General features: G+C 42.9%; 1 protein-coding gene across 2 annotated transcripts in view; it reads right to left on the reverse strand.

Annotated features, from left to right (window-relative positions):
* Positions 1-4,851: 4,851 nt before the first annotated feature.
* Positions 4,852-24,158, reverse strand: part of NCBP3 (nuclear cap binding subunit 3) — a 39,841-nt gene continuing 20,534 nt past the window's right edge. Inside the window, exons 7-14 of one of the 2 annotated variants that reach the window (XM_049636830.1) lie at positions 23,473-23,581; positions 20,076-20,175; positions 19,679-19,782; positions 17,602-17,899; positions 15,904-16,058; positions 14,249-14,410; positions 13,053-13,215; positions 4,852-12,587 (exon numbers count right to left, since the gene is read on the reverse strand). In XM_049636830.1, coding sequence (XP_049492787.1) covers positions 12,479-12,587; positions 13,053-13,215; positions 14,249-14,410; positions 15,904-16,058; positions 17,602-17,899; positions 19,679-19,782; positions 20,076-20,175; positions 23,473-23,581 — 1,200 coding nt within the window. In that variant the 3' untranslated portion in view covers positions 4,852-12,478. Of the gene's footprint in view, positions 12,588-13,052; positions 13,216-13,506; positions 14,411-15,903; positions 16,059-17,601; positions 17,900-19,678; positions 19,783-20,075; positions 20,176-23,472; positions 23,582-24,158 lie in introns of those variants that run through there. The other variant, XR_007459195.1, reaches the window with a different exon arrangement.

Below are 24,158 nucleotides of genomic sequence, written 5' to 3' on the forward strand. Positions count from 1 at the left end.
CCATCTTTGTCCATACTGTTTCTACACAGAAACACCCCCCGCCTCACTCCAGCACTCTATACTTGCCAAAGACCTCCTCCATCCTCAGGGCCACATTGGACACCGCGGTCCCCCATCCCTAACAACCAAGGTTTGTCATTATGTAATTGCACACAAATATAGGGGTGTTCCTGGGGCAGAACCAGGACTGACACCTTCCCAACCCCCCACAAAGGCCCAGCAGGGCCACAGGCCTCAGCCTGAAGTTGGTGCGACAGCACAGCGGGCCCTAGACTTCTGGCTCCTTCTTCACCATTGTAAGGTGACCCAGGGAAGAGAAGTTAAGTGGCTGGGGTCACAGAATGGCTCAAGTGTAAAAACTAACCTGGGGATAGCAGACTGCATGGTAGCAGGATGAGATGGGGCTAGGGGTGTGGGTATGGGTAGCTCCAGCATCACAGTGTGTCTGTGTATCTGTTCCTGACTAGAAAACTCTTTGATAACTGATATTATCTCATCTGCTCCCACAGATGAGAAGTGGACACCACTGTGGGTGGCTTGGGAAGGGTGGAAGGTCAGGGTCAGGCCAGGAACAGTCTGGATTCTCTCCAGCCTAGAGAGGCCCAGCCTGGACCTGGAGTCATAGTCTGAGGGGTCCCTCCCACCTTCGCTGCATCTCCTCGTCACTTTCTCAGACTCTCCCCAGCCCTTAAGACTCAGCACCAGTCTCACCTCCTCCAGGAAGCTCTTCAGGATTGGTCCATCCCTCCATCCCACCTCACAGCTCAGAGCAGAACTGTCACAGCTTTATTTCTCCCACTCAGACTGGAGCCACTGGGGCCTTGCTCTTACACCCTTTCCTTAGCTTAGCCAAGCTGAGGGCTCAGTGACCTCATTGCAAGCCTGCTCCATCTTGCTCTCTGCTGTCCATTGGCCTGGAGACTGTCTAGGCCCCAGAAGGGCTTTGATAAATGTCTCCTGGATTGACATTACTGAAAAAGGTGCTGGGGCAATGGCTGGTCATGCCTTAGGCCACAGGAAACAGAGACTAGCAGGAGCCCCAAATGATGCCAGGGTTAGCATCCCAGGCCATGGGGTAGTCTAGAATTTGGGAGGCAGGACAGAGGCCTGAGCTTGAGCCCCATTTCTACTGGTACTTGCTTGTAACCCCCGACAGTCACTGCACCTCTCTGGGGCCCGGTCACCTCCTCCATTCTGAGAGGGGGGAGGACCAGAGTCTAGTCTAAGCATCTTTTTCAGACGTACTTGGTGATGGGGCATCAAAGCCATATGCCATAAAAAGTGTGAGATTTTCTCCGCACTATGTGACTGAAAATAAAGAGAAGTCTAAACTGTAAAATAAGGAAAAGGAAGTTCAACAAAGTTTCGACCTTTTCATAATGACTATTTTGAACATCAAATATGAAAATGTGTCCAAAAATGGATGCTTTGCTGGTGCCCTACATGTTTGGCCTGCCTCCTGGTGACCTGGCCCCCGGCTAGATGCTAATTTTGAGCTCCCTCCAACAACGGATTCAGCTTTCTCAGACACTGTCTAGTACTCACTTGCTTGCCCCTGCCCATCCTTCAGGGAGAACTCAGGCTCCCAAGAGCCTTGAAACTGTATCTGTCTGATGTCCATCTCATTCTTCTGTCAAGTTTCTGCCCAATGCAGGAGACCCCTGGGGAAGCTTGTCCAGATCACTAGGCTGGACCACCCTGGCTTGATCTGAGCGGCCTCCAGGGGCTCACTGACCATGTTGAATCTCAACCGAGGCCATCTGGGCAGTTGCCGGCTCATGGCTTGGCTTGCCCCAAGTGGTTTCCATGGTCTCCTAGAAATGGGACCCCCAATCCGGGAGAAAAGGAAGTGGCCCCCTCTGTCCACACACAGGTTCTCATACCAGCCCTAACATCAGAAACAGGAAGCAGACTCTCCCAGTACATTCGCCTTCTGCCACACAGACACCTGCCCCCGTCTCTCCTCCATGCTCACCTTCTCACAGGGCCCTCACCCTCCTCAGCTGAACCCATCTGTGATGGAAGAGGGTGCTCTACTGGGCAGGATGGGCATCATCAACCTCCATGCTCAGAACAAACTCACACAGACCCAGGGACCCACCTGTAAGGGGTGCTGTAGAGAGAAAGCCCAGGGCGGGGAGGGGAGGCTGGCTGGAGGAGGAACAGGGCGGCAGAGCTCTGGAATCTGAAGCCACAGGCTGTTGGCACCGTCAATAGCCTCAGAAGCCCTTCTGAGCAAGGCTGGGGATCCAGCAAGCAAGAGTACCTCCCTGAGGGATTCCCCACTTTCTCTTGACTTCTGGCTCCGAGTGAGCCCCATTTAGACACACAGGCTGTGCTGAGGGCACAGCAGTCTCTCAGGGCAGGGGGTGAGGCTGACTTACTGGTCATGTAGAGCAGAGTGTGGAAGAGCCACATCCTAGCTGGAGCAGAGGCAGCAGTGTGGACCTCGGCCTATTCAGCTTCCCCTCTTCAGCTTGGGTGGCCAGAAGGCGGGGTCAGAGACACACAAAAGCAAGGACCCACAAGCAGATAAGCACTTTAAAGTAGACACGGAGGTTCCCACTTGTACACAGCTAGCTGTGTGGCTTCCTCAGCAGTTGTGGGCTGGGTTCTGGAAGCTTAGAGACATTCGTCAGCCCTGCTCCACCAGGCACGCTTCTGTGAACGATGAGCCCAAGGTTTGGCCTAGGAACATAGTTCTGGATGTCCTCGTCAACAGATGTTTGAGTGTAGGAGTATTAACCTGGCCATTGTTTACCATTCATGTGTGAGAGTCCCAGTCCCCTCCCCTGTCCTAGTACCTACCACCAGATGCCTCAGCCCAACACCCAGCCTATGGTCCTTGGTGGTGTTTGCCTCAGCAGAGAGAATGAGGTCCCCTTCCCACTGCAAGTGCTCCCACAGCTAGAAACTGGGCTCTTGCACCTGGCTCCCGCACTCAAGGCCCTGAGACTATGGAGGGCCTGGTAAGTTGAAAGACCCAATGCACTGACTGAAAACACTGGCTCAGTGAATTCAGCTTTGGCTACATTCTCTTTAAAACCTGACTACAGTACCATACTGTGGGGAGTAATTTAAAAGAGCTCTGAGGTGGGGTGCCTGGGTGGCTCAGTCGGTTAAGCATCCGACTCTCAGTTTCAGCTCAGGTCATGATCTCACGGTTTCGTGAGTTCGAGCCCCACATCAGGCTGTGCACTGATGGTGTGGAGCCTGCTTGGGATTCTCTATCTCTCTCTCTTTCCCTCTCTCTCTCTCTGCCCCTCCCCTAGTCACACTATCTCTGCGTCTCTCAAAATAAACTTTAAAAGAAATAATAAAATAAAATGAAATAAAATGAAATAAAACAAAACAAAACAAAACAAAACAAAACAAAATAAAACAGCTCTAAGGTACCAGGACAACAGATGAGGTAAAATTCCATAAGTCTTTCCAGCATACCTCTGATCCAATCCAGCACCCCAACTGCCAATAGTCTGCAACCATATTTAAAAGCTAACTTCACAATTTGTCAGTTTTCCATGTGTGAGCACGTCTGTCGCTTAAGGAAGTGTCGCCTGCACCCCTACTTCCCAGATTGATGGAAGTGCAGAGCATTGTCCAGCAGAACTATGATGTTCTAGATCTGCATTGCCCAACACAGCAGTCAAGAGCCACATGTGGCTACTAAGCCCTTGAAATGTTGCCAGTGCGACTGAGGAGCTGAATTTTTAATTTAATTTTAATTAAGTTACATTCAAAAAGGCAGGACATTCTGTCTCTCACATGTTTGCATCCCCGGGAAGAGCACTCGAGTGTTAATGTTAAGTGTTAAGGCAGACAAGGGTGTTGGCTTAATGACTATATAGATGAAAATCAATTTTATTTTGTTTCTCACACTGAAAGCTTACTTGGCCAAAGTCTTGTGGAGATCAATGACACTTAAAACATTTTTGCATTGTCTGCTTTGGTCTGACAAAATACCTATAACCTAATGCAATAGTTCCCCGATGCTATATGGTTGCTTGAACAGAGATTACAATGTATTCATTATTTGGCCTGCTAAAAAAGAAAAAGAAACAACAAAAAAAATGAAATTCTAGGCCTGATGCTCTGCCTGCCAGATCACAATGAAAACCATCCAAATTGGCTTAACCTTGTCACAGGTCAGAGGCCTGGCTGGTCTTCCTACCACTCCAGGGTTCAGTAACTCTCCCCCTATTCCACACTTGTTTGGAGTGCCAGGGGCACATGGCAGAGCCAGGAGAGGCTCCTCTCCCCACCGCTGGCCCAGAGCGGGGAGAGAGAGTAGCCCCAGGCCACGGAGTAGATCAGCGGTAGGGACAGGTTGGAACCCAGGACTGCAGCTTGCTCAAGATTTCTAAGAGCAGGACTTCATGTCTGGAGTGTAAACTTCAGGACACCTCAGGAGGCCAAGCCAAGGTGATGACCGGAGGAGGGTGGACAGGGCGCAGGGCCACTTCTGCATCTTTGGAGACTCCTAGAATGCAGACTCATCCTGCATCCCTCAAAGATGTTATTTATCCAAGCTTGGTGGTGTCAGCATGGCAGACTCCTAATCATGAGCACACAAAGGCCCTTCAAGCCCATTTGACAGTAACTGCTGTCCCCACACATAAAAACTTAAGATCCCAAACAAAGAGCCAGACTGTGCTGTACAATGCTTCCACTCACACAGCCTCATACAGGCTTTAGACAAATGTTAAGGGACCAACTTAAGGGACATTCCACAACATAACTGGACAGAACTCTTCAAAAACATATCATAAGACAAAGGTTAAGACATTGTTCCAGGTTAAAGACTAAGGAGAGGACACAAAATGCAGTGTGATCCTGGATTGGATCCCAGAGTAGGAAAAAAAAAAAAAAAAAATGCTTTAAAAAACCTTATTGGGATAATTGGCAAAATTGAAACATGAACTAAAGATTAGATATCACTGTACTGACCAGATAAAATAACGTATTTCCTGAATTTGATAACTATATCATGGTCATATGAGAGATTATCCTTATTCTTAGGAAATGTATACTAAAATATTTAGGGGTAAAGGGGCAGGATGTATGCAAATAATTCTCAAATAGTTCATGCTTTAGAGGTGGGGAGCTATGGAGTGGGGGGAAGGTGGAAGGCACAGAGACAGAGGGGAGAAGGGAACGAATGAATGATAAAATATGGCAAAATATTCTTTGTCCTACCCTCGAAACTTTTCTGTAATTTTGGAATTATTTCAAAATAAAGTCTTAAAGGTTAAGAGAATAGAGAAGATCTGTTCAGCAAGAGGTAAAAAAACTAACTGCTCTGCCTTGAGAGCGAGTCAAAAGCTCCTGATGTCTGCACTCACCAGTGGATGCGGGGCTGTTCCTCATAGCCTCTAGGCACAGGTTTCTAACTACCCATTGGCCTTCTTGAGTCCTGGGAAGCTAGGAAGAGGGAATTTGGAAGTGAGGACTTATTAAGACAGGACTGCAGCAGAGGACAGAGCTGGCAAAGGGAGCTAGGGGAAGTCTGAAGAGCAGTAGGAATCACTACCATTTGAGTGCTAAGGAGGGAGTGCCAGACTCAATGCCAAGGGCCTTCCATGCAAGGCCCTCAGCTTATCCTAACAGCCACCCTACTTGGCTATCCTGATTTCCCAAATGAGGATGATGGATCGGAGAGGTTAAGTGACTTGCCCAAGGCCATATGGCTAGTAAGTGGAGAGTTGGGACTCAAGACAGGTGTATGTCCTCCAGAGCCAGGACTCTGAACCACTACAACCCTATTACCCTCACATCCATTGGTCTAAATCCTTCCCAGTTTGTGAGCTTTTAAAAGCAGAGACCTCATTTCACAAACATTTCACAAACCTGGGTTTTTTGCATTACTGGGTGTCATGGACTAAATTGTGTACCACCCACCTCCCAGCTGCCAAATTCACATGTTGAAGCCATACGCCCCAATGTGAGTAAGTACATTCGAGATAGAGCCTAAAGATCCTAAAGGAGATAATTAAGGCCATAAAGATAGGGCTTTAATCAATAGGCTTAGTGGCCTTAGAAAAGGAAGAGAGATCTCTCTCTCCACGTGCATGTACCAAGGAAAGGCCATGTGAAGACACCATGTCTGTCTACAAGCCGAGAAGAGACCTCACCAGATCCTGACCTATGCTAGCATCCTGATCTTGGCTTTTCAGCCTCTAGACTGTGAGAAAATAAATTTCTGTTGTTTAAGCCACTCAGTCTATGATATTTTGTTATGGCAGCCCAACCTAATACAGTGGACTACCTCCTAAAAAAACCAAAACACTGAATGGTGTGTGTGTGTGTGTGTGTGTGTGTGTGTGTGTGTGTGTTGGGGAAGGTGGGCTTAATGGGGAGGGAGCATGGAGGAGGATCCTCTTGGTTTTCCCTGAGGGGTTGGTTTACAGACCAAGGGTCCAAGGACTTGGGCCTCTTGCTCGCCTCTACCTCCTTCCTGTTCAACTTAGGTTCCTAATGGTCTTTGGAAAACTAGAGCAAAGATCCTAGAACACAACATTAGCACTACAAGGAAACCAGGAGACAATCCCAGTTGAGCCCTTCATCTGACAGATAGAGAAACTGATATCCAGAGAGGTGAAGGGATTTGTTCAGTCTTTTCCAGTTTGTATGGGAGACAAAATGAGTCCCCAGGGCTTCAGGCCCAGCCTCTGGCACTCTATTTGACCCTCCCCAAAAGACACCCTACTTGAGCTAAAAGTGCTGCCTACTGCTCATAGGCCCTCTAATCCTTGCCAATGACAAGAGGGGATGTGTCACACAGGTAAACACACAACACCCAGGAAGGGACAGAAAGGTCATGTCTCCTCTCCTGCCAATGGTGTGGGCCTCCTGCCTTCACTAACTAACCTACACCAGTCAGGGGTGAGGGTGACAGACAACTGGAGATAACACAAAGTTTCAGCTACTGAAGAATCTGGTCATGCAGAGAGGGCCTCTAGAATTGCTCAAACAAAAACAGGTAAGAAGCCTAGGGCAGGTTACTGGTTTTGGCAGGTTAGTACCACCCATACTCTTGAGTTTTATTTATAGCACAGGAAAGTCCCACTTTAGTGCTCACAATCTGAAATAGGCTTTTGAGCCAGCATTTCCGTAAATGTTCCCAGGAACATCAAAGTCCTTTCAAATGTTCATAGAATTTCATTTTTAAAAAACGCTACCATATTTTTTCTTCTAAGATTTATTTAATAAACATGTAAGAAAAGTTCTGGATTTCTGTTGGTCAGATTATGCAATAACAATCTGCCTTGAGGCAAGTCTGATTTTCTCAAAATTATCAAAAACATTCTGTACTTTTAGTTCTTAAAGGAAAAAAAATGGTTTAACTTCTCATTTGTTTCCCATTATATAAAGTTTAAAAGCAACTACTCGTACACCAAATTTCTTTGTGCAGCGATGAATTGATCCGTGAAGCCATGATCTGCTGTTAATATGAATCCAAACTGCCCACTGGCACTTCAGCATAACTCTCAGAATGCCCAGACTGAGAGGTGGAGGGCTGCTGGAGGCAAAAGAGCTACTGCCCGAAAAGGGGTTCCTCTTCACCTTCTCTGGACTGATGTCACTTTCCTCTCCAACAGGACCCACCTAAGACCTGGCTCAGCAATCCCTCTTTGGGGCCTCTCATCCACCGGCCAGCTTCCTTTCCTGCTCTCCTGGGGCAGATGAATGCTTTCTAAAAAATATCCTCCACGATTCTCTAACAAATTCTTTACACAGCAAGTAAGCTTCAGCTCAGATATGGCCAGATCATCAAAATTTGAATTTTATGGAGATCGAATTAATGAGGTTTTTTTCCCTTATACAAGTACAGTTTATGCACTACTGGATCATCTTCCTCTTTTTGAATCTGGTAGTCTTACCTAGAATTTGACCAGCTTGCAGACAAAGGAGCCAGAGCTGGGTTGTTACCGTAATTCACTCATTTACCAACCACTCTTTAAGTACTATTTACTCTGAACTGGCATGGTGGGAGGACACAGAGATAACAACATGAAGACACCTGCTCGTTAGGAGCTCACAGGCTAACAGGGAAAATAAAACATGAACATCAAGTATTATGTGTACAGGGCAGAAAACAAGGACTAGCCTGTAATAGGACCCCAGGGCCTCAGAAAATGGAGCTGTTCCTGCAGCTGAAGGATTTATACATTCACCACATGTTTCCGGACGACCTACCAGGTGCCAGACATGTTCTAAGACTGGAGAAACCCCCATGAACAAACCAGACATGGTCTCTGCTCTCACAGAGCTTACAATCTAGCAAAAAAGACAAAGTAGGATCAGGGTATTACAATTCAGCATATAGGTGTGCTGACTCGGGGCGGGGGGTGGGGACGGGTACAGAGATTTGGCATCATACACACATTTCACTTAGGCAAACACAATGGTGTATTTTTCTGAAAAGTTAAAAAAAAAAGACAAGGAAAAAGGAAAACAATGTTAAGTCATTTGCGCCATTTCACGGGCGCCTCCACTCACTGAACAGACCGGCTGGAGGGCCTAAGGCAAGCTTGTGCCCCTGCCGCTCCTTGTGGCCTGTTACAGTTCCCAAGAGCCCTTTCAAAAGTGAGCTGCTTGCCTAAGTGTAAGTCCAACACCTAAAAATATGTGGGTATTTTTGCACAATATGGCCCTAATTGCAGGCCAACCATTTTATCTGGAGCTCAACCAAAGAAACTCTGATGTATTCCCACACAGGAAGGAACCAACTGTGCTGGATCTTTCGATGCCGGTTTTCAACATGGCACCTTACTCAGGGTTTCCAAGAGGAATTTTGATTACACTCCATTTTTATCTTAGGTGTGACTGTATAACCCAACCGTGGAATGAGCCGAGTCTCGTCCAAGGCAGTACTGTGGGATACATAGCAAGGGCCCATAATCTGGCTCTGGAAGTTGGGAGGTAGCCTCCTGGAGGGGTCTCTAAGTCCTTGAAGATGAGCAAAAGAGAAGGCAAGGCTCAGATGGGAGAGAGAAAGGTCCAGGGGGAGCGCGTCACTGCTAGAGAAGAACAGCACCGAGCAGAGTTTGAAAGGCTGGTGAGATCAAGGTGGGTCCAGGGAACTTGTGGGCACAAGGGCAGGGGAGGATGAGAACACGAGCCTTGTGAGCTACCACAGTAGTTTGGAATTTATTCCAAGTGCAACAGTGAAGCCTGGAAAGGTTTTAAGCAGAGGAATAACAGGAATAACTTTAAGAAAGTTCATTCCGAAGTGCATGAAAAGATGCCCAACATCATTAGTCATCAGGGAAATGCAAATCAAAACCACAATGAGACACCAATTCACACTGCAAAATAACAAGTGTTGATGAAGATGCGGAAAAACTGGAACCTTTATACGCTAATGGGAAAAATGGAAAATGATGGAGCCACTTGGGAAAACAGTCTGGCAATTCTTCAAAAGGTGAAGACGGAGTTACCATATGACCCAGCAATTCTACTCCTAGGTATATAACCCAAGAGTAATGAAAACATCACCACGTAAAACTTGAACATAAATGTTCCATAGCAGCATTAGTCATATCAGCCAAAAATGGAAATAACTCAAATGACCATCGACTGGTGAACGGATAAATAAAATGTACTGTTCATACAATGGAATATCATTCGTTAATAAAAAGAAGTACTGACACATACTACAATACACCATGATCCTCGAAAATATGTTTAGTGAAAGAAGCCAATCACACATCACCACAAAGTGTATGATTCCATTTATATGAATGTTCAGAATAGGCAAATCCATACAGACAACAAGTAGTGGTTGCCAGGGTGGGAAAAGGGACTGGAGAGTGACTGCTAATGGGTACTGGGTTTCTTTAGGGTGATGAAAATGTTCTAAAATTGACTATGGTGATGGTTGCACAATTCTGTGAATAGACTAAAAGCCACTGAAGTGTATACTGTTTTTTTAAAGGTATTTTTAAGTAACCTCTACATCCAACGTGGGGCTCGAACTCACAACCCTAAGATCAAAGTCACATGCTCTACCAACTAAGCTGGCTAGGCGCCCCTGAAGTGTATACTACAGAAGAGGGAACTGTATGCTATGTAAATAATATCTCAGTAAAGCTGCAAAAGACAACGAAAGTTTATCCCAGCTGCAGTGCACATAACAGAGGAAGGGATGGGGTACGGGCCAGAGACCGGGGAGGAGGCTGCTACAGGGATAGAGCAGGAGAAGATAGTGACTGAACTAAGGGGAAGATTTCATGGGACCAGACTAGAGGCCAGAGGAGCGCTTGTCACGGGTTCCACAAGTTCTCCTGGGTAGCTGGTGTGTCTCCCAAGAGGGAGAGTGGGGGCACAGAAATGAGGTATCTGCAATTACTATCAGGCAGCAAAACGTATTTGAAATCTCATGTGTAAAGACTAAGAAGAATACAGAAAAATGTGTAGCTCTCCTGCCCACATGCATAAGGAGCACCCAGGCACGCTGAGCTGCCACTAGGGGACCATCCTGACTATCCACCCCCACTCCCAAACTCCAAAGAGAGGGCCTGGGCATTCAAACCCCTGTAAGATGTTTCAAGATCTGAGTGCCTGAGTGTAGGCTGGAGAGTGAAACAGGAGGTGACCAACCATAACTTGGGGAAATAAAATCTTTAAGATACTTTTCTGGTTCTGTGTATTTGTAAGGATTGCAAGGCTGCTCACGCGGGCATTTTTCTTGGTTAGATCAAAAGTCCAGTTTTCACTATACACCACCACCACCCTCCCAGAAAGCCTTCCCTGATCTCTAAAAGGAGACTGGCAAGGGCTTAAGGTCATGGGACAGATGGGCCTGAACTACTGGTGGAAAAGGTCATGACTGGGAAACACAGAAGCATAAAGAAGGGCATTTCTTGAACACTGCTGAGACCACATCAGTTAGGACCCTGACCACAAGGACATCTTTGTCATGCTTGAAGACCCACAGACTGTAATGGAAAAGGGATGGGGGTGAATCCTTGTCCACAACCTCATGGTGTCACAACCCTCAACTGTCTCTTTGACCTACCCCACACCTGTAACAGAAACCAGGGCTGGCCAGCCCACCACAACCATTGCTTCAGGAAGAGTAAAAACACCACAGAGATGCACCAATGAAGTCAGAAGCTGTGGTACCAGCCCATTCAGTTGCTAGATGGGAAAACTGAGGCCCAGGCCCGTGGACAGAACCAGGAGTTGGCACCCGGGTCTCTGACTCTCAGGTCCTTGTCCTTCTCATTCTACCAACTCCCTAAACCTTGCCCCTTCTCAAGAACCTGGCTTTCAGCTGTGTGCTTCACAGGACCAAAATAGCTGAGAAACTTCAGAAACATTAGGTCTCAACTGGCAGAGAACCATCTCTTTCCCAGAATCCTATCAGGAAGCAGAAACATACAATAGTTACAGGCTCCGATCTTTCTAAAGGGAGTGAAAAAAGCACGTTAACCAACAAAACATGGTACAGTACAACTGTTGCAGCTCTTAAGTCCCACAGCCCTTTATTTTCTTTATTAGCAGCAGCATTCTGCATTCAATCATACCATACTGTAATCAACTATCAATGCGACCATCAGCTCAGCCACAAGTAAAGATCTCTAGAATCCAGGGCTACACTAGGTACTGAAACACGCCAGACAGGTGAAGAGCTGTGACATCACAAAGGGACAAAGGTTTATAATCTCTAACTCCTAAATTCTAGTGAATTGAAGAGAAACACTATTTTTAAGCCTGCAAAGGAATATAAACATTAAATACTTCAAGATAGAGATCAAACAGGAAGACAAAATAATCTACTGCCTTTAAAACAATCTGAAAGGAGTTTAGAAATAAACAAGAAATAAACAAACTAAAATTTCCATAACTATGATCTTATTAGCCAGTTTTAAAGATAACTTCAGGTGCCAGAACTTGGAAATAGAATAAATACCAACGTATCACTTCTGAAGTGATCATAAACAACAGGACCCCATCTCTGATGGATGGATTTTTTTTTCCTACAGTGGCCAAAAAACAAGTTGAATTCTATATACAACAGACAGACTATACAATTAGGATCATTTAAAAATAATGAGACTCCTCTCTTTGCCTTCTTCCAAAGTATATAATATATATTTAACAGCACACATAAGACACCACTTGAGCTTCCCTTGTAGCCAACAGGAAGTATTTTCACATATAAAAATTAAAAATTTTAACTTTTAAATCATTAATATTTTTAAACATAATACAGACTTAAAAATTGTTCAACATTAACCCATGACCCCACCCCTAGCACAAAAGTCCACCCCAAATCCAGAAGTCACAGTTTTTTGTTCCTAAAAATCCCACAGCACTGAACTTGATCTTCACTTCAAGCTGATTGCTACGAAGAGGCCCCTAACAGAAATCCCCAGGAAGGAATGGAAGCACGATCGACGCTGCATCTCTTATCTACCTGGGCGGCACTGGTGCACCTCTGTAGTCAGGTCCATGAGATTCGGCCCCGACACTAGGGTCCTGGAAGGGTGAGCTGGCAGCTTCCCTCATCTTCCCCCTCGAAGGCTGTCCAATAAGCACCTGGGAATTGACTTTTCTTGGGAAAAGGGTGCTGGTAACAGCTGTCAGGGCCAAGGCAATAGTGAGAAGTTCAGTTCTCTGCTCTTTGGATGAACTGTGTAAAACATTTCTTTAAAAGACACAATGTTAAAAATATTAAGAAAAATGTCTACAAAATCTGGAGGGCTGCCTTTCCTCAAAGGGTAAAGCTTGTGGGATAGTGGGAAAAAAGTTGAGGGCCCAGAACTCTAACTCTGCAGCAAAAGATAGATGCCCTTCAAAACACGTCACATTCTTAATATGTCTTGCTGAAGTAGCAAGAGCTGAGGGTGACTGTGTAAGAGCAGGAGAGGCGCCAACTCCTGCAGGGGGAGGGAGGGAAGGTTCCTACTGTGCACCCCACCCTGCACGAGAATGTCAGACTTTAGGGCAGCTGCCATTGGCCCCAAGGGCATCAGGACTCTGCCTCTGAACCAGAGCTGCTTTCCCGACTAACTTCAATCTGGAGAGATGGTAAGTTATCTAACCGGCTCTTCTTTTGGCGAGACTGTTCTTTCTCCTTTATCAGAGCCCCCCATGCCCTTTGCAGCTCAGAGTCGTCTTCCTCAGTGCCCGGTGTTCTGTGATCCACCTTCTTCGTGTTCTTTTCTTTGGTCTTGGGTGCAGATCCTAAGCGAGTCCATAAACTACCTGTTTGGGTGAGAAGGCATTTCAGTTTTGGTGGTCAATGCTGAGAAGCAGGGGCACTGCCAACAACCTAATGTGCAAGAAACACGGGGGAGGGGGTCTGTGGCTCTTGGAACCTTTGTGCAGTGCTGGGAAGGTTATCTCCTTTCCCTGGCTATAGTCCCCTGCCTGCAAAGTGAGGGATCTGGACCCAATGGGAGACTCTCACAGCTAGGGACATGTGCCTCCCATATGCGTATCAGAATCACCTGCAAGGCTACTTATGCTACATCTCCCCTCCCTGGTGAGACTCACCATTCAGTGTAGAGCTTCATTCTGCCGGGAGCGGGCCATTCCCAGATCATTCCCAGCTATAAATTCTGCAAAGTGAGGGACCTGCTACACTGTAAACTTTCAGAGATTTGGCCCAATATCTATTCATTTTTAAAATATACTTTATTAATATCTCACAATAGAGAAATATGCGTTTAGAATTTCATAGCATACTATAAGGCAATTAAACATTTTATTTATAAAGAATTTTAACAACATGTGGGGCACCGGGGTGGCTCGGTCAGTTAAGCCTCTGACTTCGGCTCAGGTCGTGATCTCACGGTTCATGAGTTCCAGCCCCGCATCAGGCTCTCTGCTGTCAGCACAGCTGTCCCCCTCTCTCTGTCCCTCCCCTGCTCACGCTCTCTCTCAAAAATGAACATTAAAAATATTAAAAAAAAAAAAAAAGAACTTAACAATGTGGAAAAATGATCACAATAAAATGAAGAAAGCAGGTTATGTATATGGACAAAGACTTTAATGGAGACTTAAGACTAAAAAGTATTTGTGCTAAACAGAAAGAACCAAGGCTGGTTTTGTTTTTTTCTATTTTCTACATTTCCTATACTGTTATTATTACAATTATGACAATGACTATAACAGAAGAGGAAAAATAATTTAATTTTGACATATGCTATTTCCTGCCTTCAACTAACAAAGTATTTCTATGCTATAGTCTGCTCTTACCCAATTCCTATCTCCTTCAGTTTTAAGTGTTACCAACCTGATTTCTTCTCCCGAGTATCAGAGTAGAGGCCTTTAACATCTTGCCTGGGAACACCCAGTCTACTATGTACATCAGAAAAAGGCTCTCTCCGAAAGACTGGGTTACTACTAAAAGCCTTTTCTGGAGAATATGGTCTTTTTCCTAACCGCTGGCGTATATCTAGAAGAAGAAAAAAAAGTATTACTGTGACCAAGCTTGTGTGCTTTGTTATTCATACTGTCAACCTGAGATCTCAACAGGACCTAGTGCCAAATCTCCCCAAAGGAGGACAAAGAGCCTGACAAAATCAAGCTTCTAAAATTCTTCTGTGTAATCAGTCTGGATTCCCCTAGGAAAGTGCAGACATAGGGGCTTTCAATGGAAAAAAAGCCTCTCAGCTGACTGCTCCAGAAAGGAATTTCTGAGGCAGAATCAGCTGTTTGGTTTTTTTGTTTTTGTTTTTTTGTTTTTAGTAGAACCAAGTATACCAAAGAATTTCCAAACATCTCAGCTAACAATACTATAAGTTCCCTGAGGGCAGAAGCCACAGTCTTTGAACATATAAGGAATTTTTAATAAACTTATTACATTTAACAATAAATGTAACAAGATGGCTAAAACCCAAAGGATCAAGAGAAGATATTCCAAATCAAATTTGCTTTTCCTCCCTCCCATCCCTCCGAAGTCTGTCCTGTTGAGTTCCCTCTAACAATACGCAGCAGCAGCAGCAGCAGCAGCAGCAGCAACAATAGGTTTATTCGCAAGTCATTGGGGTTTTTACCCATCCTGCTAATTGTCTCACAGAGCAGCATTCCCAACTTTCTGGTTCCTCAGGGCTGAGCCCTTTGGCTCCTTTCCCTTTGCTCCCTTCTTCCCAATGCTGAGTCTTCTATCTTCACAAAGTTTGATGTTCTCATCCATTCCGTCTCTACTTTCCCTGATCTAGTTCAGGTCCTTGTTACTTATTTAAATCTCTACCGTATCCTACCTGGCCACAAAATTATCTTTCTAAAATAGATATAAGATTAGGTTATCTCCCACATCAAAAAACTAGGTTTGCCAACTGAGATCCCACACCACCGCTACCAAGGCCTTGCACTAAAGCCACTTCCTCTGAGAAGCCTTCCACAATTCCCTCAGTAGACTCCCTCCCTCCGTGTGCCCACTGCCCACTGCTTACAGACCTATGAGAATACTTACACTCTGCTGTGGGGTGGGATTACCTGAATATGCACACTCACGTTACTACATCTGAGTCCTAGGATGACTCGGCAGACCCTCCAAAGATTCTAACACTCCCAGCACCTACCCCTGGCACACAGCAGGCATGCCCAAGTACCCACTCTATGTGTATTTGCACATACATACTATCTAGTTCAAATTCTTAACCATTTACACAACAACCCAATTTCTATTATCCTTATGTATGAAGTATATCAATGACATTCAGAGCAAAATAATTGTTTGGGACAAAAATATTGAAAGCCAGTATTGTAAAAGTATGATTATGTTCCATGTCTTAAGGTTCCAATGCCTAACCAAAAATTTAGAAGTGATGAAGCAGGATAACTAAATCAGTTCACTAATGGCAATGTTTTAACCAAGGACTTATCTCTGCCTGAATTCACTTTCTGGAGCTCAGAATGAAGCTGAGAAATGCAAATGAATACTACCTGATTTAGTATTGCTGCCTGGTGGCCGTGGACGTGTGTGCTGACGTTTTTCATCTAACAGATGTCGGACATCTACAAATTTCTCAGTCGGTAACTTGTTACCGATTCGGTTTTTGATATTGCTTGTGGATACAGTATCTGCCCTCATGGAGTTCCTTAAAAAAAAAAAAAAAAAAGGCACAATTAACCAACTTCAACTGTGGGACAACGCCTATGCAACAATCTCATATACTTTGGAGAAAACTTAAGATACCCAATTTAATATACCAAATATTCACTCACAAATACCATACACCAATAATTATTTGCTTATAAAAATCATGATCAGCTTGCTACAGAGAGACTAGTCAGGGCAAATAGGTTCCTGAGTTTTCCAGGGTGGTTTCCACAAATGATACCTGTAAACTATCACAGAATGTATAATTACAAGTTCCCTCCCTTCTGAGACAAACATTAAGTAAGGCCTGCAAAGCGCTCAGGGATCTCTGTTCATGCAGGCTGTGATTTCACAGTAGTCAAGATACAAGAGGATCTATAATCTCTTTCTTTAAAGAGCAGGCTTCTCTGTCAAAGACATCTGCTACCATGCACCAGCATTATTCTGACAGCATTCAACACTGGAAAGTTCTCTAAAAACTAAAAATAAGGATGTGAACAAAGTCATACAAACAAACCAGATTGAACTGTTTTTCCTTTCCCCAAACACACCACCAAGTACACTTAGGGAGAGCAACTCTAGACCCCAACCAACCCTTTGAGCTGTACATCTGCCCTCAGGAATCTGCTCATCCCCACTAGTCATCAAAGAAATACACATTAAAATAAATTTTTTTTTTTTTTGGCTCACAAAATTAGCAAAAAGTAGAGAGTGATAAGTTTGGCAAGTATATAAGTAATAGGTTATAAAGTGAGTAAAACCCTTCTGGAAAGATATTTAGCAACACCACATTTTTAAACACACATATTGTTTTGTACGATAACTGGAATTCAAGAAATTTAATTAGTGCAATAGTAAGAAAATAGAAACCTAAATGTCCATCAATAAGGGACCGGTTAAATAAATCATGCTCCTTTCAAACAATGGACTACATCTGGGTGAAAAATAACAGAGGTGTATATATAATATATGAAATGGAAAAAGCACACTGTAAAACAATATAAATCCAACTTCATTTTTGAAGAAATATATTTCTCCGTGTGTTATGTATACACATAAAATTAGCAGGAAAATTATTCATTCAATTGCTTAGTCGCTATTTTAGGAGAGATTGAAACCATGGGTGATTTTCACTTAATATACTAACATTTTTATAACAAGGAATCAATTGTGTATTTAAAGAAACAAATGGATGCTTTTATTCAAATTCTTCATAAGACTGAAATTAGAACAGATAAAAGTGACTATAAAATTAAGAGGAGCTAAGAGGAAGTTAGGAATTAGTATTTAAAATCAAATTAAAAGCGAATGGCTCAGTCAGCTGAGTGTCTGACTTCAGCTCAGGTCATGATCTCGCGGTTTGTGAGTTCGAGCCCCACATCGGTCTCTGTGCTATCAGTGCAGAGCCTGTCTCAGATCCTCTGTCTCCCTCTCTCTCTGCCCCTCCTTCTCTCTCTCAAAAATAAATAAACATAAAAAAAATTTTTTAATTAAAAAAATCAAACTAAAAGCTCGCATTGATAAAAAGAAAAGGCTTTTACCTAATATTTTTCAACTGAGATTCCACTTCATCAGCATACATGGTCATTTTCATGCTTTTCTTTGGTGAAGGAGTGGAAATCATTTTCAGTTCTAGATCATAGTCCATTTCATCGGAGTCTGAACTGCTGGCACTGGACTGCCTCGATGTGCTCCGCTCCCGGGTCTGCTTGAGAGCTGGGAGCTCCTCGTGGTACTCTACCACCACTCTGTCATCTGCATCCATGTCCTGGTCTTCCTCCTCCTCCTCCTCCTCCTCTTCCTCCTCTTCAATGGGTTCCTCCGGAACATTTACTAGTCCTAAGAAATTTAACCAAGAAACATTAGGAAAAGTATTAAAACTAACAAATCTGATTTTCTGCTCTACACTGGTGGCCTTTTTTAAAAAGATGGGGTTCCCACGCCTGAGATCTTACTGGAGCATTATCTACATTAGTGCCAACCCAGTTGCCATTCCGATATCTACAACAGAAAAATGGCTAGGTAAAGTATGATCTAGCAAGCTGACGGATATTATAAAATTACCTACAATCTAGTCGACTGTCGTTATTCATGAGTTCTATATTTGCAAATCTGCCAAATTTATTTGTAACTCCAAAATCCACACTCACAGTGCTTTCATGATCATTTGTGGACATATGCAGAATGGCAAAAAAAACAGACAGGCATATTCCCAGCTGAGGTCAAACGAGGCAACACTCTGCCTTCATGGTTCAGGTCTCATACTATACACAAGTATCCTTTTTGCAGACTATTAAGTGTCATGTTTTTCATATTTTTGAGGCTTTTGTTGGTGATTTCACTGTTGAAAGGGCTTCCAAGTGTAGTTCCAAAGCTGTCTAGTGTTTCTAAGCTCAAGAAAGCTGTGATATGCCTTATAGAGAAAATACGTGTTAAATAAGCTTTGTTCAAGCATGAGTTAAAGTGCTGTTGGCCGTGAGCCCAATGTTAATGAATCAATAATATGTATTAAATGTCTTTAAACAGAAACACACATCAGACAAGGTTATATATTGATCAGCTGATGGAAATGGTGTGACCAGAGTCTCTGAATGGTTTAGTATTCACTATATCAATTGTCACAGTGACTTTATAGCACATAACCACTGTGAACAATGAAAATGAATTCTAACTTCAAAGTTCACGAGAAGATGCTCATAAGTGGAGGACTATAAAATATATGTTCGTAGCGATTATATTTATTATGAAGAGACAAATAGGAAAAATGTAAAATTAAATCAGTTGTTATATTAGAGTGCTAGAATTATGGGCAATTTGCTTTTTAATTTCTTTAGTAATATATACATAAAGATTATAAAAATATCTTAGAGTAACTGAAATTAGAAGCCTATAACTGTGTAATAGAAAAGTATGTGCATTTTTAAGATGCAGATTTCAAATATACAATTTTGGATATACACATAAAATAAAAACGGTAGACTTCACCTCTCCTTGTCCCTGTCACAATGATAAACATGTATGCATGTTATCCCATGTTTGTATGCTAACTTAGTTCTCAAAGCATGTAGAAGATTTCACATCTTTAGATTCAAAATAAAAACAAATCTTTATAAAACATAATGAAAATGGTTCTTCTATAATAAGCACCAAAGAAAGAAAGGAAGGAACAAACGAACAAACGAAATGAAACCCAGGTCATGATATCTCATTTAGCTGAGGCATTCGTGTGCATGAGCCAATAAGCATAAAACACCAGACACAGCAGCCTATTTTCATCATCAGACAAAAAAATAAAATCAAGTCATCTGATAAATTTTTTTCATTCAGCTTTTGATATTAATAGTAGAAAAATTAGATTCTTACAAAAAATTTTCACTTTTTCCTATGTCACATTTGGCCTTTTTTTGTTAGAACAGCTTTCATAAAATCATTTGACCTCTTTTGTATGGGCAATTTAAAATTAATTGTGACTTGACTTACTTTCCTATATGTTGGCAGAGGGTGAGGGCAAGGAAGAGAGGATGATAAAGTTTGGAACCTTAAAAGACTGTATTAAGAATAAGAATATGATTTCGGGAGCCAAACATGTGTCTACCCAAGAGCTGAGCAGGCAACTACCGGAATGTCGGTGTTTATAGGACGTCAAGCCAACGTCATCCCCAATCAGGGCTCTCTTCTTGATCACATCCCGCTGAATGCGACGGGAATGATACCTTCGCTTCCTGCAACGTTCCAAAATAAGCACATGATCAAAAACCAACAAGAAGGACTCTGAAATCCACTAATTGAATTCAACTATACACTGATGAAATGTTAGGTACTGAAACAGAGACATTTTACATGAAACTGTAACTCAGCCTTTCATACCATTTACCACAGTTAAGAATCCTGACTCCTTCTTGTCTTCCTTCAAGTCCACACATGGCACTGACACTGCACTGCAGAAGACCAACTGAAGGATTAAGGAAACCTTAAGTACTATTTAAACTACTGTATTTTAAAGTTTTGGACTCACCAAGAATTACTAAGAATTCCTTTCATGCCTCCGTAATTTGGATTCCCGTATTTCATGTAATACTGACTTCTTCTGGCTGCTCCAAGTTCCTTTTTGTCATCTAAAAATTAATTACAACAGTTACCCAGGATTTCCCACTGGTGTGAAGACAATGTTGAATGGTTTTAAAAAATGTCTGCCGGGGGGAGCCTGGGTGGCTCAGTTGGTTGAGCGTCTGACTTCGGCTCAGGTCATGATCTCACGGTTTGTGAGTTCGGGCTCCACGTCTGGCTCTATGCTAACAGCTCAGAGCCTGGAGCCTGCTTTGGATTCTGTGTCTCCCTCTTCCACCCCTTCCCCCGCTCGCTCGCACTTGCTCTCTCTCTCTCAAAAATAAATAAAGGTAAAAAAAATGTTTTCTGTAGCTGGGATCACATCAGCACAATTTGCCAATAAAAGGGAAAGATGCACTACAAACATTCACTCTCAGTGCCTATAAAAGCACTGCAGTGTTCAGGGGGTGGGGCAAAAAACAGAGATGAATGAGGTTAAGCTGTTGTTAAGGAGCTGACTGACCTCACAGAGAAAATACTATTAAAAACAACAACACAGCATACAAGGTTCCAAGAAGCATAGGAGAACTTCAGTCATTAGAGCTGTTCAAAAACTAAAAGGCTTTCTAGATGAGGTAGCTTTTTTACTGGTCCCCTGAAAGGTATTTGTTTCTGAATGACAACACCATAACACAGAATCTAAGTATTAAAGAAACAGATTATACATAATTCCATATATTTGGTAAACCAGTTTTTCTAATTTATTGTTATGTTCCTCAAAATGGCTTAAAGAAAATAGCCTAGCACCATTTATCTAGAATGCACTCCAATAAGCCACTCAAATGAACACAGAAAAGATCACTTCTGTCAAGTTAAAATGCCAGTTAACAGAAAGAAAAAGTGGGCAGTGATCTTTCATAACATAAACATCTCTGATGGCTTTCATAACATAAACATCTCTGATGTTTTCATCATAAACATAACATAACATAACTTTCATAACATAAACATCTCTGATGGCTCCTAGGGCACTCACTGACTGCAAAGGATGAAAACCAGTGCGAATGTATCCATCCAGTACTACAAGTAAACAGTGGCACAAGCTAGTATGTACACCCTTCAGAAAGACATGCCCACCAGCTCCTTGGAGAAATGGCTGATTCCAGATCTGGGACAGGAAAAGTACAAGTTGAGTCTGGGAAAACAACATGTTTCACTGGGCCACAAAGTAAGAAATTGCTCAAAGAATCATGGAGGCATGTCAAAATAACGTAACTTGAAGGGACTCCTCTGGCCCAATTCAAGAACATTTGTAAATCAAACAAATGATACGAATGAATGATAAACCACTGAATAAGACTCATGAGTCTAAACTGATGTAAGTAAATAAACAAATGGGTACAAAAAGAAAGTTCTTCCTTGTAGCAGAATGCCAACTCATAAAGAAATGTAGAATTAAAAAGTCCTCAATGGGTGATAATTGGAAGTATGATGAGCAGAAAGCAGCTCACATAATCTCAAAGTACCTCCCTACAAATTTTAGATTTACAAATGGAAAAACAGGAGAAACCTGACAATCATTACTTTAACCAAGTGAGAAAAGTTAACACCTCCAGAAATGGGACAAATAAATATCATGTGCCTCCTGACACGATGCACTGAAAATGATAACAGCAGCACTTCTGTGGTACTCTTGCGAACAGGCACAACCTGATTTAATCATGAGGAGGTAACAGACAAACCAACACTGAGGCAGAGTCGATAAAATAATGAGCCAATACTTTTTTTTTTAATTTTTTTGTTTTTACATTTATTTTTTTTTTCAGAGACAGACAGAGACAGCGTGAGCAGGGGAGGGGCAGAGAGAGAGGGAGACACAGAATCAGAAGCAAGCTCCAGGCTCTGAGCTGTCAGCACAGAGCCCGATGCGGGGCTCAAACCCACAAACCGTGAGATCATGACCTGAGCCGAAGTCGGATGCTTAACCAACTGAGCCACCCAGGTGCCCCATTTTTTTTTTTTTTTTAAACTAGGCTCCATGTCCAGTGCAGAGCCCAACATGGGGCTTGAACTCACGACCCTGAGATCAAGACCTGAGGTGAGATCAAGAGTCGGATTCTTAACTGACTGAGCCACCCAGGCACTCCAAGCCTATACTCTTAAAATATGTCTCAGTCAAGAAAAACAAACCAGAGTACTCCATATTCAAAATTCTTACATATTTTAATGTACACCAAAATCACTGTGCATAAAGAGACTTGCAAACTTAAAAGGCTTGGCGCGACTGAGTGGCTTAGTTGGTTAAGCACCTAACTTCGGCTGAGGTCATGATCTTGCAGTTGGTGAGTTCGAGTCCCACATCAGGTTCTCGGCTGTCCACGCAGAGCCCGCTTTGGATCCTCCATCTTCCTCTCTCTACCCCTCGCCCCCACATGCTCACATGCACACTCTCTTTCTCTCTCTCAAAAATAAATAAAAACATTAAAAAATTTAAGAGGCTTTTAATTGGACTCCTCAGAGAATTAGAGCTGAATGGCACTATTAGCAATGTCCAGGAGGACACTGCTGTGATAAATTTAAAAGTATAATTTAAAAATGTTTTCAGGGGGGCGCCTGGGTGGCTCAGTTGGTTAAACCTCCAACTCCATCTCAGGTCATGATCTCACAGTTCATGAGTTCCAGCCCCACATCGGGCTCTGTGCTGACAGCTCGGAGCCTGGAGCCGGCTTCAGATTCTGTGTCTCCCTCTCTCTCTGCCCCTCACTCACTCACGCCCTGTCTCTGTCTCTGAGAAATGAATAAACCTTAAAAAATAAATAGATAGATAGATAGATAGATAGATAGATAGATAATGTTTTCAGGGACGCCTGGGTGGCTCAGTCAGTTAAGCATCCGACTCTTCATTTTGGCTCAGGTCATGCATGATCTCATGGTTCATGAGTTCAAGCCCTACATTGGGCTCTGCACTGACAGCATGGAGCCTGCTTGGGATTCTCTTTCCCTCTCTTTCTGCCTCTCCCCTGCTCACTCTCTTTCTCTCTCAAAAATAAATAGAAACTTAAAAAAAATGTTTTCATAGTTCAGATGATAATTTGGCTGAAAAACACAGAGGGCAAAGTAGCTTTAACAGAAAATAACTTCCTTTAGGCAAAAATCACAAAAGTATACAAATAGCTAACATTCACTTTCAAAGTCTGAAATTTAACTTAGGCAGCAAGCCATCATTTTACAAGTACAGAATATTATACAGTTTGAATGGACTTTGAGATTACTTGACCGAACTTCCTATTCAAAAGAGAAGGATGTCACTGAAAAATAAATGACTTTGATTAAAACTAAAAATCAATGCCAAGAATCACATTTACCTTTTGTAGCAAATCTCATGAATAACCTATTTCCTTTAGCAAGTTTGTTAGCTGGACGAAGATCGTTTCTTAGCAGAGACTCTTCTTCTACTTGAGACAATGTGTCCAACTTAAGAAAAAAGAGCATTATAAATATAAACATTAAAGCTTCTTTAATATTTATTCAACAGCAAAGTCACCATTGATTGAGAAAGCATTCTTCAACAATCCTCAAAGCATGACAGCACTGTTCCTCTGAAGCATTGCTAAGTCAGATGTTCTCCCTGAACATTCTAAGAGTCTCCATCATTCTCTATCTGCTTACCCTTCTTTACTTTCCTCCATAGCACTCCTCACTTCCTGACATTATATTACATATCTGTGTATCTGTGCATTCTCTGTCTTCTCCACTAGAATGTATGTTCCAACAGGGGAAGGACTTTGGCTTGATCTATATCCATAGCACCTAGAATTTGGTATATAGCAGGTACTCAATAAATGTTCTTTAAATGAATACACTTTGATATTTCCAACAAAATACATGCTCCATCAGGAAGTAGTCCATCACTTGCTTCTTCTTAATTTTACGGATTAGACAAGTAACACTTCAAAGTATTTCTCAATAAAACCATTTTCTTTTATACAGAAGTATGAGTACAATTCTATGATCTCAAGAAGAATCACTCATTACAGCCACATGAACTGAA

Source organism: Panthera uncia, chromosome E1, assembly GCF_023721935.1.
Source record: "Panthera uncia isolate 11264 chromosome E1, Puncia_PCG_1.0, whole genome shotgun sequence".
NCBI lineage: Eukaryota > Metazoa > Chordata > Mammalia > Carnivora > Felidae > Panthera > Panthera uncia.